The sequence below is a fragment of the Ovis aries genome, chromosome 15 (assembly GCF_016772045.2).
Source record: "Ovis aries strain OAR_USU_Benz2616 breed Rambouillet chromosome 15, ARS-UI_Ramb_v3.0, whole genome shotgun sequence".
NCBI classification, from domain to species: domain Eukaryota; kingdom Metazoa; phylum Chordata; class Mammalia; order Artiodactyla; family Bovidae; genus Ovis; species Ovis aries.
The window spans coordinates 56524436-56542207 of record NC_056068.1 but is presented as its reverse complement, the minus strand read 5'-3'; the positions used below and the strand labels follow the sequence as shown (position 1 = coordinate 56542207).

Below are 17772 nucleotides of genomic sequence, written 5' to 3'. Positions count from 1 at the left end.
ATTCATTTTTGTTTTGGACTATTAGGTACCTGGTATATTATATATGTTTAGCCCTATGACCGGAGAAGGCAATGGCACCCCACTACAGTACTCTTGCCTGGAAAATCCCATGGACAGAGGGGCCTTATAGGCTGCAGTCCATGGGGTTGCTAGGAATTGGACATGACTGAGCGACTTCATTTTCACTTTTCACATTCATGCATTGGAGAAAGGAAATGGCAACCCACTCCAGTGTTCTTGCCTAGAGAATCCCAGGGAAGGGGGAGCCTGGTAGGCTGCCGTCTATGGGGTTGCACAGTGTCAGACACGACTGAAGCGACTTAGCAGCAGCAGCAGCAGCAGCAACCCTATGACAAGAGTGATCATACAGTTGGAGAAAACAAAAACACAGGAAATTATGAAAAAGTACTAAAGGACAGTGTAAAAAACATTTACAAAAACAGAAGATACTAGGAACTTTCTAAGCACTTTACATGGAGTGACGCATGTAATCCTTAAACAACCCCATAATAGAGGTTCTAATACGGTTCCCATTTTATAGATGAGACAGGCATCAGTATCTTAGGTAAGTGAAGCAACATCACACAGCTGATGTTAAGTCAGAGCTGGGATACTACACGAAGAACTGAACTCCGGATATTCAGAAAAAACTCGTTGAAGGATAACAAGCACTGAAGGATGTCAAGAAGGAAGATTATTATCTCAGACTTCCTTTGAGTTGGCAGTACAAACTGAAAATTCAATTTTACCCTCTGTCATTATTTTAAGTATCTCCTTTGACGTCCTTGAAAAGGTTGTAGAACACCCTCTTGACGGCTTTTCATTGCACAGCACACATCTCCCTATGGAGCAACCTACTCTGGTTCTAGTCAGCTCCAAATGACACAATCTTCTTCCTTACACAGAGTCACGTCTACCTCTGTCACCTTCTTTGAGGCGCTAACTCAGTGCTCCAGAATCACACAGAATATGGCAGTCTTGGAGAAGCTATAAAGACAGTTACTAAACGGAGTTTTTCTTTCCAAGGCTAAATAAATAGCCCCTTTCTCACCCATATTTTTCATGTTTTATGGCTCCCAAGCCCCATATGGCTCCCTACCATCCTCTCTGCTCTCCTCTTGTTGATGGTTTCAAGTTTGCTGATACTCTATAACAGCCTGGGTGTCTCAGATCAGATACACTACTAAAGGTGTCCTCTGGCTATACCTACACAGTGGGATCGCTACTACATTTTTGTTCATACAGCCTAAATCTAATTAACCTTGTTTTGGCAGTCTCAAGTCTGTTGACTCAGCTTAAAACTTTTCAGTCAGCCAAAACATGTAAGAATTGCCCTCAGCCAAGTCCTCATTTCCGAAGCTAGTTCACTGAGAATGTACTAAGCTACTTAAGTAGAAATGAGATGCAGGTCCAGTTTGATAGGGACTTTGTGTCAAAGGTTTGAGGGTGACAGATCTGGATTTGAGTCGGAATTCTGACACTTTCTGTCTGTGTGACTTTCAGAAAGTGATATATTCTCTCAGTTCAATTTCTTTACTGAAGATACAGGGTGGAAATAATCTGCTGAATTGTGGGGAAATTTAAATGAGATACTGTCTTGAAAGAACTTGACATCGTGTACCTAACTGTGCTTGAACCAGAGCAGCTGATTGTGGCTGGACAAAAACATGCCATGATGACGGATTTTATTGCATACTTCTTAATCTATGGTTAACTCTATCCCATACTCGCCTAGCTGACTGTTTATCCTGTTCTCTATCCTCAGTCTTTCCACACTTCCTCCTTCTACTCATGCTTAGCTGACAGCTTTGCTTCCTGTTTCAGTAAAAATTAGAAGGACTCAGAAGAGACTTCCATTCACCCCCATCACCACATCGAACACCCTGCCTGTATCTGTGTCCTTATCGTCTCTTGATGTAGTATAAATAAGTTTGTAAATTTTGTGATCTCATTCTCTACCAAAATGCAAATTCCTTAAGGACAGAATCTTTTTCTGTTTTGTTCATCACTGTATCCCCAGCACGGAGAACAGTTCCTGGTACAATTTTATAATGCACGGAAGATATTTGAAAAATGGTACCTGTTATTAATATTAGTTTTTTCTCGATTCCAATTTTCTAGTGGGGCAGACAGTCAAATACACAGACATTGACCCTTGGGTGCAATAATGGCAATGGCGCAGAAAGAGCATGTGTGAGTGCTTTGTTGCTTTAGTCGTGTCTGACTCTTTGCAACCTTATGGACTGTAGCCCATCAGGCTCCTCTGTCCGTGGGATTCTCCAGTCAAGAATACTGGAGTGGGTTGCCATGCTCTCCTCCAGGGGATCTTTCTCACCCAGGGATTGAAATCGCGTCTCTGCATTGTAGGTGGATTCTTTACCATTGAGCCACCAGGGAAGCCCAGCATGGAAAGAGAAGCTGGCACAAATTTCTAGAAGCACATAGAAGAGGAGGAGGATGACAAAGGAATTTAATAAAGCAGATGCTCTTCAGTAAAATCTTGGCTCCATCACTTCTTCAGCTCTTTTGTTTTGGACTACTTAGTTTTATCAACCTCATTTTCCTCATGTGTAAAAAGGTTACAATAATGTTGCCTTTGTAAAGTTGTTGCTAGGATTAAACACAGCAATACATATTAAGCACTGAGCTTAGTGCCTAGCAATGCTTAAAAATATGAAGAAGGAAGGTTGGCAAAGGAGTAGGGGGAAAGAAGGGAGAAAGAGCATATATATGTTGGTAATTCAGACAGAGCATTGGTGTAGGAGATAGTGAGTTGTTGATGGATTCTGGTTTGTTTTGGCAATAGAGCTAGGAGATTTTCTTGGCACCTTGGGTGTGTGGTATAAGAGATAATGAAAAGTCTAGATTTTTATTAATTAGTTTTACTTGGAAGCTAATTACTTTACAATATTGTGATTTTTGCCATACATCAACATGAATCAGCCATGGGTATACATAGATCCCCCCATTCTGAATGCCCCTCCCACCCCCCTCCCTACCCCATCCTTCTGGGCTGCCCCAGAGCAGAGCACTGACTTTGAGTGCACTGCTTTGTTCATTGAACTTGCACTGGTCATCTGTTTTACATATGGTAATATACATATTTCAATGCTATTCTCTCAAATCATCCCACCCTCACCTTCTCCCACATAGTCCAAAAGTCTGTTCTTTACATCTGTGTCTCTTTTGCTCTCTTGCATATAGGGTTGTCATTACCATCTTTCTAAATTCCACATATTTGCGTTGATATACTGTATTGGTGTTTCTCTTTCAAGGAGTTACTTCACTCTGTATAATAGGCTCCAGTTTTATCCATCTCATTAGAACTGACTCAAATGCATTCTGTTTTATAGCTGGTAATACTGCATTGTGTATATGTACCACAACGCTCTTATCCATTCATCAGCCAATGGACATCCAGGTTGCTTCCATGCCCTGGCTATTGTAAACAGTGCTGCAATGAACACTGGGGTATGTGTGACTCTTTTAATTCTGGTTTCCTCAGTGTGTATGCCCAGTAGTGGGATTGCTACGTCATACGGCAGTTCTATTTACAGTTTTTAAGGAGTCTCCACACTGTTCTCCATAGAACAGTGTACTAGTTTACATTTCCACCAATAGCGTAAGAGGGTTCCTTTTCTCCACACCCTCTCCAGCATTTATTGTTTGTAGACTTTTTAATGGCTGCCATCCTGACTGGTGTAAGATGGTACCTCATTGCGGTTTTGATTTGCATTTCTCTGATAATGAGTGATGTTGAGCATCCTTTTCATGTGTTTGTTAGCCATTTGTATCTCTCCTTTGGAGAAATGTCCGTTTAGTTCTTTGACTCACTTTTTGATTGGGTCATTTACTTTTCTGGTATTAAGCTACATGAGCTGCCTGTATATTTTGGAGATTGATTCATTGTCAGTTGTTTCATTTGCCATTATTTTCTCCCATTTTGAAGGCTGCCTTTTCACCTGGCTTATAGGTTTCTTCCTTGTGCAAAAGCTTTTAAGTTTAATTGGGTCCCATTTGTTTTTTTTTTTTTATTCATTTGTTTATTTTTGTTTTTATTTCCATTAATAAGAGGAACTTGCAGTGATTTACATCAGAGAGTGTTCTGCCTCTGTTTTCCTCTAAGAGTTTTATAGTTTCTGGTCTTACATTTAGATCTTTAATCCATTTTGAGTTTATTTTTGTGTATGGTGTTATAAAGTGTTCCTGTTTCATTCTTTTATAGGTGGTTGACCAGTTTTCCCAGCACCACTTGTTAAAGAAATTGTGTTTTCTCCATTGTATATTTTTGCCTCAATTGTCAAAGATAAGATGTCCATAGGTGTGTGGATTTATCTCTGGGCTTTCTATTTTGTTCCATTGATCTATATTTCTGTCCTTGCGCTGGTACCATACTGTCTTGATGATTGTAGCTTTGTAGTATATTCTGAAGTCAGGCAGACTGATTCCTCCAGTTCCATTCTTCTTTCTGAAGATTTCTTTGGCTATTTGAGGTTTCTTTTTTGTGTGTGTTTCCATACAAATTATGAAATTATTTGTTCTAGTTCTGTGAAAAATACAATTGGTAGCTTGATAGGAATTGCACTGAATTATGGAGAAGGCAATGGCAACCCACTCCAGTACTCTTGCCTGGAGAATCCCATGGACGCAGGAGCCTGGTAGGCTGCAGTCCATGGGGTCTCTAAGGGTTGGACACGACTGAGCAACTTCACTTTCACTATAGATTACTTTGGGTAGTATACTCATTTTCACTATATTGATTCTTCCAATCCACAAACATGGTATATTTCTCCATCTGTTTGTGTCATCTTTCTTTCATCGATGTTTTATAGTTTTATATATATATATATATAGGTCTTTTGTTTCTTTAGGTAAATTTATTCCTGAGTATTTTATTCTTTTCATTGCAATGGTGAATGAGATTTTTCCTAATTTATCTTTCTGTTTTCTCACTGTTAGCATATAGGAATGCAAGAGGTTTCTGTGCATTAATTTTATATCCTACAACTTTACTATGTTCATTGATTAGCTCTAGTAAATTTCTGGTGGTGTCTTTAGGGTTTTCTAGGTAGAGGATCCTGTCATCTGCCAACAGTGAGAATTTTTCTTCTTCTTTTCCAATCTGGATTCCTTTTATTTCTTTTTCTTCTCTGACACTGTGCCTAGGACTTACAAAACTATATCAAATAGTAGTGGTTGACCCCCCTGCCTGACAGATGGAGTTGCCATCTGTCAGGAAAGACTGTTTGTGAAGCAGGATTATCTAAGACCATCTACTCCCATCAGAGAATTCACCTTTCCTCTGATTTTCCTCCTTTTTTCTTATTTCTCCAAGTAAATCACTTTATAAATCCCCGTTTGGTGGTCCATCATGATTATGATTGATCAATTTATTTTGGGCTAGATACTTCTGTTCCTGTGTGCATGTGTGCTCAGTCATGTCCAACTCTTTGCAACCCCGTGGACTGTAATCCACCAGGCTTCTCTGTCCATGGAATTTTCCAGGCATGAATTCTGGAGTGGGTTCCCATTTTCTGTTCCAGGGCATCTTCCTGACCCAGGGATTGAACCCACATCTTTTATGTCTTCTGCATTGGCAGGCAGGTTCTTTACCACTGGTGCCACTGGGGAAGCCCAGACACTTCCAACATGCCCTTTTGAAGTTAGAGCTTAGACACTCTGCTTCCTCCTTTATGAATACGTGGTTCTCTTCAGATACCTTCTCCCTATCTTCTTTATTATCTGTTTTCATATGGTCATGAGACTGTATCCAATTTAGGTCTGGAATTTTTTTTTCATCCAAGTATTGAGGTTTGTACATGAAATATATCTGCTGAGTGTTGGTGTCTTCATCTCTGATGATACTTAACTAACCAGTAGTTAACACATCACTTTTCCCCAAGTTTGCTGATCATCCTAGTTTCAGCAAACATTTTTACAGACCTGATTGGAATTAGGGTCAAAGTTGACCAGTCTTTCACTGCCTTCCTTAGTTTTATTTAAAGAAAACTATCTGTCAGGTAGAAAAAATTTAGCCCAGACTTAAAATCAATGTCTGAATGAGTAAAATCTTTTCATGGCAATAATTCACTTCTGAGTCACTCTCAAGGGTTTAATCAGGATTATAATATGATTATTCTTCAAGTAAGGGGAACTCAATGGCACCCCACTCCAGTACTCTTGCCTGGAAAATCCCATGGATGGAGGAGCCTGGTAGGCTGCAGTCCATGGGATCTCTAAGAGTCGGACATGACGGAGCAAATTCACTTTCACTTTTCACTTTCATGCATTGGAGAAGAAAATGGCAACTCACTCCAGTGTTCTTGCCTGGAGAATCCCAGGGACGGGGTAGCCTGGTGGGCTGCTGTCTATGGGGTCGCACAGAGTCAGACACAACTGAAGCAACTTAGCAGCAGCAGCAGCAGCAGCAAGGGGAACTCATGCATAAGGCATGATCATGATGCTGTCTCTCTCTCTCCTTTTATCCTTGCTCAGATGTTCTTTATTACGCCTCTGCTATGTCCATGGCTCTTTATGTAGGAGAAGGGGAGGGAAAGGACCTAACAGGATCTGAGTAGCCATAGTGTGCCAGGCACTGAGCTAAGCACAGCACTTACTTTTTTTCCACTTATTCTTCACATCCCACAGCTGAGAGGCATTGCCTCTTTTACATTTGGAAAAAGTGAGAGTCAGATAATTTATGACACATCAGGTTCACAGAGCAGAAAGTCAAAGCCCCTTTGCTGATTCCAAAGCTATTCTCCTTTTGTAACACTGTGCTGTTTTACAGGGGAAGCATGTTCTTGGCACACCACCCTCTTCTACTTCCTCTCCTAACAAATTCTAACAAAATTCTTTTGGAAAAATGTATAGCTTCCATTGTTATACCACAGCCTTGCATTTTAGTGTTACCAGTGAATTTATGTCCATTTTCTGGACTTGCTTGCTTTCTGGTCCATATTTTGTAGTTTGACTTTGTTGTTGTTGTTTAGTGGCTAAGTCTTATCTGACTCTTCTGTGACCCCTAGGATGGTAGCCCACCAGGCTCCTCTGTCTTTGGGATTCTCCAGGCAAGAATAGTGGAATAGGTTGGCATTTCTTTCTTCAGGGGATCTTCCCAACCCGAGGAATGAACCCACATCTTCTGCATTGGCAGGTGGGTTCGTTATCACTGAGCCAGTTTGTCCCAGGGATAATTATAAATCTAGGGTGGAACTGTTGGTAAAAGGGTCCACTGGATGTGAGCTGGATCTTGCAGGATGGAGAGGTGAAGTTCAGCCAGGCAGAAGAATAGAGTAAGTGATTGGGGAAACAAGCAGAATTTGGACAGAAGTAAGAATCCACATGCTTGTGGATGGGGCTCTAGATTGCGGGATGAATTAGAAAGTCCCAGGGAAGACTTTGGACTGTATTGTGCTGCAGAGAATCACCAAGGCTGGGGGAGGGAAGATAATTATGGGCATCCAGAGGATAACCCTGCAGGGTTGTGCAAGCTGGGGGTGAAGACAGAGGCCACGTTATTCCAGTAACTCAAGTATGAGATAACAAGGCTTTGACGGACAACTTATACAATCTTTTTCACCTATAGCCTTTTGAATGTCAGTCTTCTCTGGGCAAACAGGCAATGAGCATGGAAGCTTGATAGCTGATGAAAAAAAAAAATAGGATTGTATTTTTTTTTTTCTTTTCCTGTAAACTGATATACTGTTTAAGACGGTCAAGAAGCCTCTCAAGGCTGTTCTCTATAGTTATCAATATTTACAACTGCTTTCAAGGGAACCTTCTGAAGATGAAGTGAGGTCATACATAAAGTGAGACATCGTTTTTCACTCAGTGTGGTGCTATTCAAGGCTGTAAGCAGGTCCCATCTCCATTGTGCAGATAAAGATTTAGGAACAAGAAAGGTTACGAAAATTGCTCAAGGCCACAGATCTAGCAAGACTTAGGTTCTAGAGTACTTTTAAATCAGTGTTATACTGTTCTTTTGATTCAAAGCAAAGTTATAGATTGGGAAAAATACAGAATTCTGAGCAAAAGGTTAAAGTTAGAGAAATCATTGAATGGAATAGAGACTAAAAACTATTTATCTAATTTGCTCAGCTAGAAAGTAGGCAAATCAACAGAATGGGTGAACAGCAACATCAAAAGTCTTTTCAAAAATCTTTTTTTTTTCCTTATGGTGATGGAAAAATTTAAGAAGAAATTAAAACTAATTTTTTTCCATGCACATATTGAAAGTTCGGAACTGGAATCTAAGAAATTTAAGTATGAGGACGATATCTACTACTCCAAACTATGTTTGTTGCCCTATGTTCTGCCATCTTGAAGAACAAAGTAGAACCAGAAGTGAGAAGTGATAGTTTTTTAATCAGAATCAGTTGTCCATTTTTTTTTCTTTTCAGTTGGTGAATCTCCTAATGTGTACGCACTAACAGAAATGACATTAAATTTATAACTTATGTGCCTATAGGTAGGTTTGGTAAAAGTGAAGCCAGCATACAAAGCAATCCAACTTTACTTCTTGAAATTGCCACACTTTGGAATTTTCTTAATTTGTAAATTCTAAATTTACCATCCAATTGCCAATGTTACAAAACTTATCCCCATGCTGTAAGAAAAAGTCTTATTTGTGAGAAATGGAAACTTTTCACTCATTGGAGAAAGCCCACTTTACTTTTTCCCTATTTGAAAGAGAAGGGAAATAAAAGAAATAAATTTACTTTAGTGTAACTCTAGATAATTACTTTTCCAAGAATAAAGAAATTAGTATATTTTCCTTAACTTTTGATGTGGTAGGTATACTGAAAAATTATGAAAAGGGAATAGACTATAATAATTCTTCCTCAAAATAGATTTACTTTAGATTCTCAAAAATATCCTCAAACTTTTTCAAGGCTTTTAAAGATATCAACTTTTTGAAGACACGAGCTTTTCAAAGTCCTATTTTACACTAACATTGGATGATGATATGATAGTTTAATTTATAAAGTTGTTAAATAATAAAAATGATTAAAAAATATATAATTAATGTTTCTTACCTAACAATTTAAAAAAAGTAATAGATGTAGTGCACAGGACTTCCCCCACCCTGTATTTCTGTAATGTGTCCAGCTTCAAAACAGACTTTATCTTTAATAATTTAATACATATCTCCGAGTATATGATTATGTGTTTTCTAGCTGGAAGTATGAATGGAGATGAAAAAAACATAAAAGAAAAAAGATCTGACCTAGAGTTTACAAGTAGGACCCCAAACAAGGCAGACGCCTGTGGAAACAACCTCCAGCCTGGGGGCTTCTGTTGGCTACGCAACACTGCAGGGTGCTTCTCAGACTGTGAATCTCCCGTCTTGGACTCACTGACTTACAGTCCACAAGGATGTTAGACCCTTCAGATATTATGCCCTCGTTTATCAAGTGCAATGCAGAAACTGAGTGTGATAACAAATGATATGTGATTCAGAAAAGAACAGGACATATTGAAAGAAATCACTATGGCACAGAGAAAAAGGGCAGCAAAATATGCGTTTGTAAACTTACAAGCATTTAAGATACCTGTATTCATTTCATCAAAGCCCCAAACACATTTCTCTGAAACTCGATAGGTTCATTTCACATATGGCAGGCAAAATAGAGACTTTCTTTTTAAACATATGAAGACTTTGGGCCATTCTCCCATCTGTGCATCAGAGTGTGGGCCTGAGTGACTTTTCCTAGGTCTTTCTTGGGAAGGCAATATATTTGGCAATGTGACATAGTGGCTTGATTGCTCTGATGCATCTGTTTTAACAGAGCTCTTCTGAAGCCATTCTGACTGGTAGTTCATACAGTTGGAACATTCTAAGATAGCTTGGGAAAAGAAAACCTCCCAGTCCTTTTTATGATCATCAAGTAATAAGTGAAACAGATACCTTCACTCCATCCCTGACTTGCCCTGCTAATTCCCACCTCTGGGGGTTTAAGAATGGATGAAGGATGGGGCAATGTTTAGGGATATGGGTGAACTATTATGTGGGAATTGGGCATATTTGTTGTGTACATTACTTGCTCATTTTTTAAAAAGATAATAACTTTTGCTTTTTGGGCAAATTTCTATAAAAATAGGCTGTGTATCAAACCAACTCTATTCTTTGCACTGCACTGTAATGAAAATCTTCATCTTCAAGGATGCATATGGCCCTCTATTAGAAAGGGGAGCTCTGTGGTTTTTTTTTTTTTTAACCATATGCAAAATCACCACAGAGATCTTAGAGAGCCCTTATAGCTACTTGAGAGTTTTCAGTTCCTTTTGTGGCATATTCCTTTTGAAACAAAGAAGGGAGTCACAGCTGTTGACTGAAGGGTTGTAATCTGATGAAGTACATAGGTGAAGGCTTGCTCTGATAGAAGAGGGACCCTATGGAAATGAAGGGAAATATTCTTTTCTGACTATACTGTGTACTTAGTTTCTGAATTGCTGACAAAACTGAGCAGATTGCTTCTACAGAATAAAGATTTTCTTCAAATTAGCACCTTTTAAATCTCAATTTGCGATAACAAATATTACTGATGTCAGAGAGTAATACACAAACGTTTCAGTACGAATTCAAGGAGATAGCTAGGAAAACAAGCATTCATTCTGCCACCACGTGTTAAAAAGAACAGATATTTAGATTCATATACAAAAGATCACATTGTGCATTGATTCTTTTCTATTTTAATCCTATCAGTTTTATTTTGGGAATTTTGCATCTTAAAGTTAGTCACCAAAAATGACTGTATAATTATGCCAATTTCTCATGAAAGCTAAAAAGCAATTTCAGAAAAATTCTTCATATTTCCAATGTTTTATTAAAATCTTCAGTTACGTCCATCTATTTGGAAACATTCACACATGCTAGGCTTGGTTTTAAATGGGTAAAGATTAGAGGGCCAGAACCTCCTGTCCTCCAGGTTAATATCTATTTTTCTTGAGTACAAATACTATTTCTGTGCTCTCTGCTACTTCCCTAGTTTAAGGTCTTAATATTTCTTACAGGATGATTTCTAGATCATGCTATGGTTACCCTGCTCCTGAGCATTCCCCACACCAATCCATCCAGCCCAGATGACCATGACCAAGATTTTTCTACATCACAGATCTGATCTCTTCACCCTCTTTAATGAGATAAATACAAACCAAAAACCAAAGGGGTACACTGGAAGAGGGAAGGGTAAAATGCATTAAGAACAAAAGGAAGCTAAGGAGACATTCACAATCTCACAGGCACTTGAGAAATTCTATGTGTTTGGTAAAAATCATTCTAAATGTAAATGCATCCTAAAAAATGAAAATATAAAATGCATCCTAAAAAAATAGATAAAGCCATCTTCTTAAATTTATAAACAATCATTTCTCTGGCCTTATAAGAAGAGAATCGGCCTGAAAAACTAATAGAAGGAAAAATACTTGACCTTGGTGCTAAGCAAATTTCCTTGCCTTAGGGTTTAGGATTGAGCCTCTTACTAGGGCACTTAAGCCACTTCCTTCTTAGTTGCCTAACAATTGTAACTTTATCCATATTAAACTAATTGCGGTTTCCTAAACCTACCCTGCTCTATTATACTTCTTTGCTCTTTTCTCTGTTGATAATTTACTTACTTTCTATCTTTGTCTAACAAATGGATTATTCAAAACCCAGTTCAAGTATTAGGTCTTCTTTGAGTCACATTTTCTCATCTCTTCAGAGTCCTTCTGCATTCTAATAAATCTTCTATGAACGTCTTCATGTACTAAAAATAATGTACTATACTTATTTGTTTCCATGGCTGATGTCCCCTCCTAGGTGGGATAAATCCTCTAGGGCAGAATCCATGTTTTTCTAAAAAAATTTTTAATTGGAATATAATTGCTTTATAATATTGAACTAGTTTCTCCTGTACAACAATGTGAATCAGCTATAGGTATAATATATATATACCCTCTCCCTCTTGGGCCTTCCTCCCAACCCTCTAGGTCATCACAGAGCATCTAGTTGAGCTCCCTGGGCTATACAGCAGCTTCCCACTAGCTATCTATTTTGACTTCACTTTCACTTTTCACTTTCATGCATTGGAGAAGGAAGTGGCAACCCACTCCAGTGTTCTTGCCTGGAGAATCCCAGGGACGGGGGAGCCTTGTGGGCTGCCATCTATGAGGTTGCGCAGAGTCGGTCACGACTGAAGCGACTTAGCAGCAGCAGCAGCAGTGTATATATGTCAATGCTATTCTTGCAGTTCATCCCACTGTCTACTTCCCCACTGAGTCCACAAGTCCATTCTCTACGTCTGCGTCTCTACTGTTGTGCAGTTTCTCAGCTGTGTTCGACTCTTTTGTGACCCCATGGACTGCAGCACCCCAGGCTTCCCAGTCCTTCACCATCTCCCAGAGATTACTCAAACTCATGTCCACTGAGTTGGTGATGCCATCCAACCATCTCATCCTCTGTCATTACCTTGTCTTCCTGCCTTCAGTGTTTCCCAGCATCAGGGTCTTTTCTAATGAGTCAGCTCTTTGCATTGGGTGGCCAAAGAAAGACTTTATTGCTGTCCTGCAATATGTCTTTTTAAAACGTGGTATTTCCTTACAGTTTTCAGCACAAGATAGGTGCAATTGAATAGAAATGTATGAGAGAATGATTGTTATCCATGTTTCCCAGCTGTGACTGTCCCATGACAAGAGCTTTTTCTGGTGGATGGTCTTTCCATTTCTGAGTGCAACATCTAATGCCAAGGGAAAATCAAGGAAAAGTAATCTGCATCTTGACACCAGATTTTAAAAATCTTTCTTCACTCTAAGGAAAGAGCAACAGACGAAACACTGCCACTGAGGACTGAAAGCAAAGCTCTTTTGCAAATGTAACTGAGTCTGTTTACTTGTTCTGAGTATGAATGTTTGAAAATACGCAATGGCAGGGAAATAAGGTGCCAAATTCTACAGGCAAAAAGACACAGAAGCAATATTTCCAAAATGATCCATTAATTTCTTCTTTTACCTACCAACCACACAGCTTGAGAATATATTTTAAAAATCTGATCTTGTTTTAAACCATTAAAATAGTTTCCATTGTCTAAATAACAGTCAGTTCTCCTTATATTATTTCTGATTGCAGCCTGTCCGTGTGACCTGTTTTTTCCACTGTTGAACTGAAAGTACTATCATTTCCGTCCTGCTACTGCCTGACAGTACTGAGAAATGCAAGCTATAAAACTGCGCTTGTCAAGAAATATTAATGGAGGGGGTGGCCGTATACTTTTACAATGCTTAAAGCTTAAGCTGTAATAATAGAAAGTTGGCTTTTATTCCCTGAGATCATCAAAAGAACTTGAAGGAAATGAAAGTAAAATCCAATGGGATTACAAAATTAAGGCAGAGTTAAGGAAAAATATTTTGAGTACCAGAAGAAATCTAAAATAAATAATAAAAAAATAATACACTTGTGATATTACTATTTGACCCAGACAGTTTCCATTCAGTTATGTAATTGGAGACTCTTTGAAGAATCTAGCCGTGAACTCACTGGGGGAAGGCAGGAAAAGCATCTTTCCTTGGATATCCATCTGGATTCCACCAGTTAGCTTGACTAGATAAAGAGGAAAATGGGTTTCTGATGGTTTAGACAGAAAGCACTAGAGCAAAACTTTGTCAGTTGTCAGAAGGGTAAGATTAAGGGATGGAGACCTATCCTTGAACAGGAAGGGGACCACATCACACCCTATTGATAACCATGGGTCAAGGTGAAGCTGTAGGGTTCTAGTGGGCAAATTAGTAATATCTCCATACCTAAGACATTGTTGTAAGTCTAGTACTGAAAACCATGCAGAGTCACCATACAAGTTTGAGAATTTCAGATTTGAAAGCAGTAAGGTAAAAATCTGTGTCATGGTATATGACACAGAATCTCAAGAAGAGATGTGTTGCAAAATCCAATAAGGCCGATCAGTTGCTCAAAGGGACAGTGGTCCAATATATCTGGTTAACAGTGGAAAAGAATGTTCAAGGAAGCTTACCTTGTTCGTGTATTTGTGCAAGTCAAGATTCTAGTAAATACATAAGAATCAGCATGTTCTCAGAATTGCCTTTGACCACATCATCTTATGACACAAATCTTCAAAATACACAGAGAATAAAGTTGTAATGGCTTCCCAGGTGACTCAGTGGTAAAGAATCCACCTGCCAATGCAGGAGCCTCAGGAGACACGGGTTCAATCCCTGGCTCAAGAAGATCCCCTGGAGCAAGAAATGGCAACCCACTCCAGTATTCTTGCTGGGATAATCACAGGGACAGAGGAGCCTGGTGGGCTACAGCCCATGGGATTGCAAAGAGATGGGCATGCCTGAGCATGCACAAAATATTACTACTTCCCACTTCTCCCCAGCACTTCTGATTGAGTTGTATTATTGTATATCTCTGAAAAGTCATATTTAAAAAATAACTTTCTATCTTATCAAGTACTTATTTTGTATTTCAGGTCAAGATTAAAACCTTCTTCATAGAGAACGGATTCATAGTTGCTAAAAGGAAGAGGGGATTGGAGGAAAGATGGAGTAGGAGTTTGTGGTTAACAAATTCAAACTATTATATGTAGAATGGATAAGCAAAAGGGCCTACTGTACAGCACAGGGAACTATATCAACATCCTGTGATAAACAATAATGGAAAAGAATATAATAAAAGTGTATTTGTATGTATAACTGAATCACTTTGCTGTACAGCAGAAATTAACACATATTGTAAATCAACTATATTTCAATAAAAAAGAAAAAAGACTGAAAGGAAGGCTTTTTTTTTTTTTTTTTATAAAGAATGAAGTCTTCCTTTTGACTGAATCTGTCTAGTGGAGATTTTCTGAATATTTCTGTGGTCACAGATTCCCTTGAGATGCATATAAACTCTCCCCAAACAATTTGCTGAGCACAAGCCTGACACACACACTCACATGCACATTCAGTGCTGGGTATACTATTTCATGAGGTTCACGGATCACATAATTTTATGTGTGGATGCCAGTTTAGAAATATCTGCCTTGTTGATCTTGTGTTTTTCTGGCCTCAGCTAAAACTGTTAAGGAACAAGTGTGCCTTTGATTCATCCTGCTTCTTTGCAGGGACACTTACGGAGTGTCTGTGGAGTGAAGGTTTTCATGTTAGATGACAAGAATACAAATTTGCTAAATTTCTTCTCTTTTAAGGTGGAAAATTCCAAGTTCTAGAATGTCTAGAGCTGCTCTATGTTTCTTTCCATCTCTACTTGCATGATCTGTGTGGTAAATCATTAAACATTCCACATAAATTACAATAATATTTTAACCAGGGTACAAGGGCTTTAATTTGCTTCTGAGCAAATTTTTTACCATATGAGGTTTAAAGGTTAAAATCGGAAAACCGAAGCAAGGTTACCTGGCAAAAACAATTCTTTCTGGAGTCTTTCTCTGGCCTGCTGTGAAAAGCATCTTTTCTTCAGCCAGTCAGCTCCATATTCACTGTGATGGTCATTTGGCCACATGATATGAACCTTATAACACAGAAAGCAAATATCACATAAACATATATTGTGCTTCTATGTACTTTGGTTCTCTGTTATTGCTGTTTCTGAAAGTTATTTACCTCTATCAGGAATCAAATTAGCTCTTGCTTTTTCTCCTTCTGTTTTTTAACTTATATACTCAAAAGCATAGAATAAACTTTTGGCAAAGGAAGAAACTGAACGCCAAGGAGATACAGCTGAGGTCTGAAGCCCCTTAAATACACAAGAAACAAAACCCGGCTAGATCTGAAGTTCTTGTTTCATAGTCTTAAAACCCGTGGTCCCTGAACTTTATGTGATGACTTGAGGTCAGAGATCAATTAAGATTCCTGCCAATAATATCAGAAATAGTAATGATGATAATGAGGTAGATAGTAATAGGAGGAATAGCACCAGTTTGAGTGCATACTCTACAAGGAGCACTATAAACATAACTCACTTAGTCCTCATACAACTTGTGGGAGAAGCTATAACTAATATTCACATTTTCAGGTGAGGCAAGTAAGAGGAAATAACATGGTTAAAATCCCACAGCTAGCAAGCAGTGAACTCTGGCAGAAAAGTCCTTGATTCAAGATGAAGACAGGTGGGGGTGGATGACCTTGCTGGTCACACTTCCTTTTCTGATAACCATCCTAGCAAATTTGGAAGAGAAACAGGCTAGGGCTATGTCTGCTTTGTGGTTCTGAGAGCTGAGCTGTCAGGAATCCCATACAAAGTCTTTTACATCTACTCACGAATTTGACTAAAAATATTAATCAATGCAGGTTTTTGAGTGCTCACTGTATGCCAGCCACATGCTAACATTTTATCCATATTATCTCGTTCAATCTTCACATCATCTCTAGGAACAAATCTTGTTAGTATCCTTCATTTCTAGATGAGTAAACTGAGGTAAGGAGCACTCCTTATATTAGAGAAATAGTTTGATTGTACCTTCAAGGCTGCCACTCACTGAAGGAATAATGAGCAACTTTGTATATTTTATTAAAGATAATAGCAGTAGTAATAAAAATGGTAATAATAATAGCAGAAGCTTTCACTTAGTGAGCATGCTGACTTGGCACCAAGCACTATGCAATCTTGTTTTTTTATACATGGCTCAGTGTTAAAGAATCTGACTGCCAATGCAGGAGACACAAGAGATGCAGATTTGATCCCTGGGTTGGGAAGATACCCTGGAGTAGTAGTAGTAGTAGTGAAGTCGCTCAGTCATGTCTGACCCTTTGCAACCTCATGGACTGTAGCCTACCAAGCTCCTCTGTCCATGGGATTTTCCAGGCAATAGTATTGGGGTGGATTGCCATTGCCTGGAAAATTCCATGGACAGAGAAGCCTGGTGGGCTATAGTCCATGGGGTTGCCAAGACATGACTAATTGAGCACGTTCGTGACTCTGATATTTAATATATACATACATTAAATACAATATAATTCATTATTTGAATTATTTGAGCCTAGACCTTTTATTTAAGTTGAGAGAGCAGGGAGAGATAATTTGGAGATAGTTACCTTTTTCCTGTCAAACATCAAATCTTTGATCCCAACGTACACATCAAGAGCTTCGATAAGAAGTTTCCGTGCTTTTGCCGAATCAAGGTAGCAGTCGGGACACTGACAGTTGTCCCGGAGCCACACAGCTGGGTAGATAGAGTCTGTACCATCCTGCCAGATGATTCGCATCAAGTGAGCTCCATCCAGCACTTCTGCCTTTTCGATGACGCAGCCCATGTTTCTGGTCCTTGGGGGTAAACCTTGTCAGCTGCCTGCTATGACAAATCAGTGTTAAAAGGACTCTCGGGAGGGTCAGGCCTGAACTTGACTTCTAACAATTCAAATGGACTCTGGCTTCTGCTATTTGCTTGGGTTTGTGGTTTCACTTATCAGTGCTGGGACCTTTGTTCTGATGAGAGTATTTCATGAGCTGTAAACAGAAACACAGTAACTAAAAGTAAACAAGATAAATGCTCTGTCATGATCCAGACAGAAAGAATTCCTTGTTTTCTCATAGCACTTAAAAAAAATAAGTTCAGAACCAACAACGCAGTCACTTTTAAGCTTGCATAAAAGCTCTGGAGGTGTTTTTTTTTTTTTTTTCCCCTCCCACCTCCCTCCCCATGGAGTTTTTTTTTAAGGGAGAAAAATACCCCACAAATTGAAAGTGCAACTGTCACACCTGTGTTATTTTAACTGATGCCCAAATTCGCTGGATCCAGCCAAATCAGGAACTTTCAAATCTCAGTTCCTAGA

At 38.9% G+C, this 17772-nt stretch overlaps 1 protein-coding gene across 2 annotated transcripts in view; it reads right to left on the bottom strand.

Moving 5' to 3' along the window:
* Positions 1–17378, bottom strand: part of BBOX1 (gamma-butyrobetaine hydroxylase 1) — a 64026-nt gene extending 46648 nt beyond the window's left edge. For both annotated transcript variants that reach the window (XM_060399503.1, XM_004016354.5), the window contains exons 1-2: positions 17035–17378; positions 15397–15511 (exon numbers count right to left, since the gene is read on the bottom strand). In XM_060399503.1, the coding sequence (XP_060255486.1) occupies positions 15397–15511; positions 17035–17253 (334 nt within the window). In that variant the 5' untranslated portion in view covers positions 17254–17378. The remainder of the gene's footprint in view (positions 1–15396; positions 15512–17034) is intronic.
* Between the last annotated feature and the right edge of the window lie 394 nt (positions 17379–17772).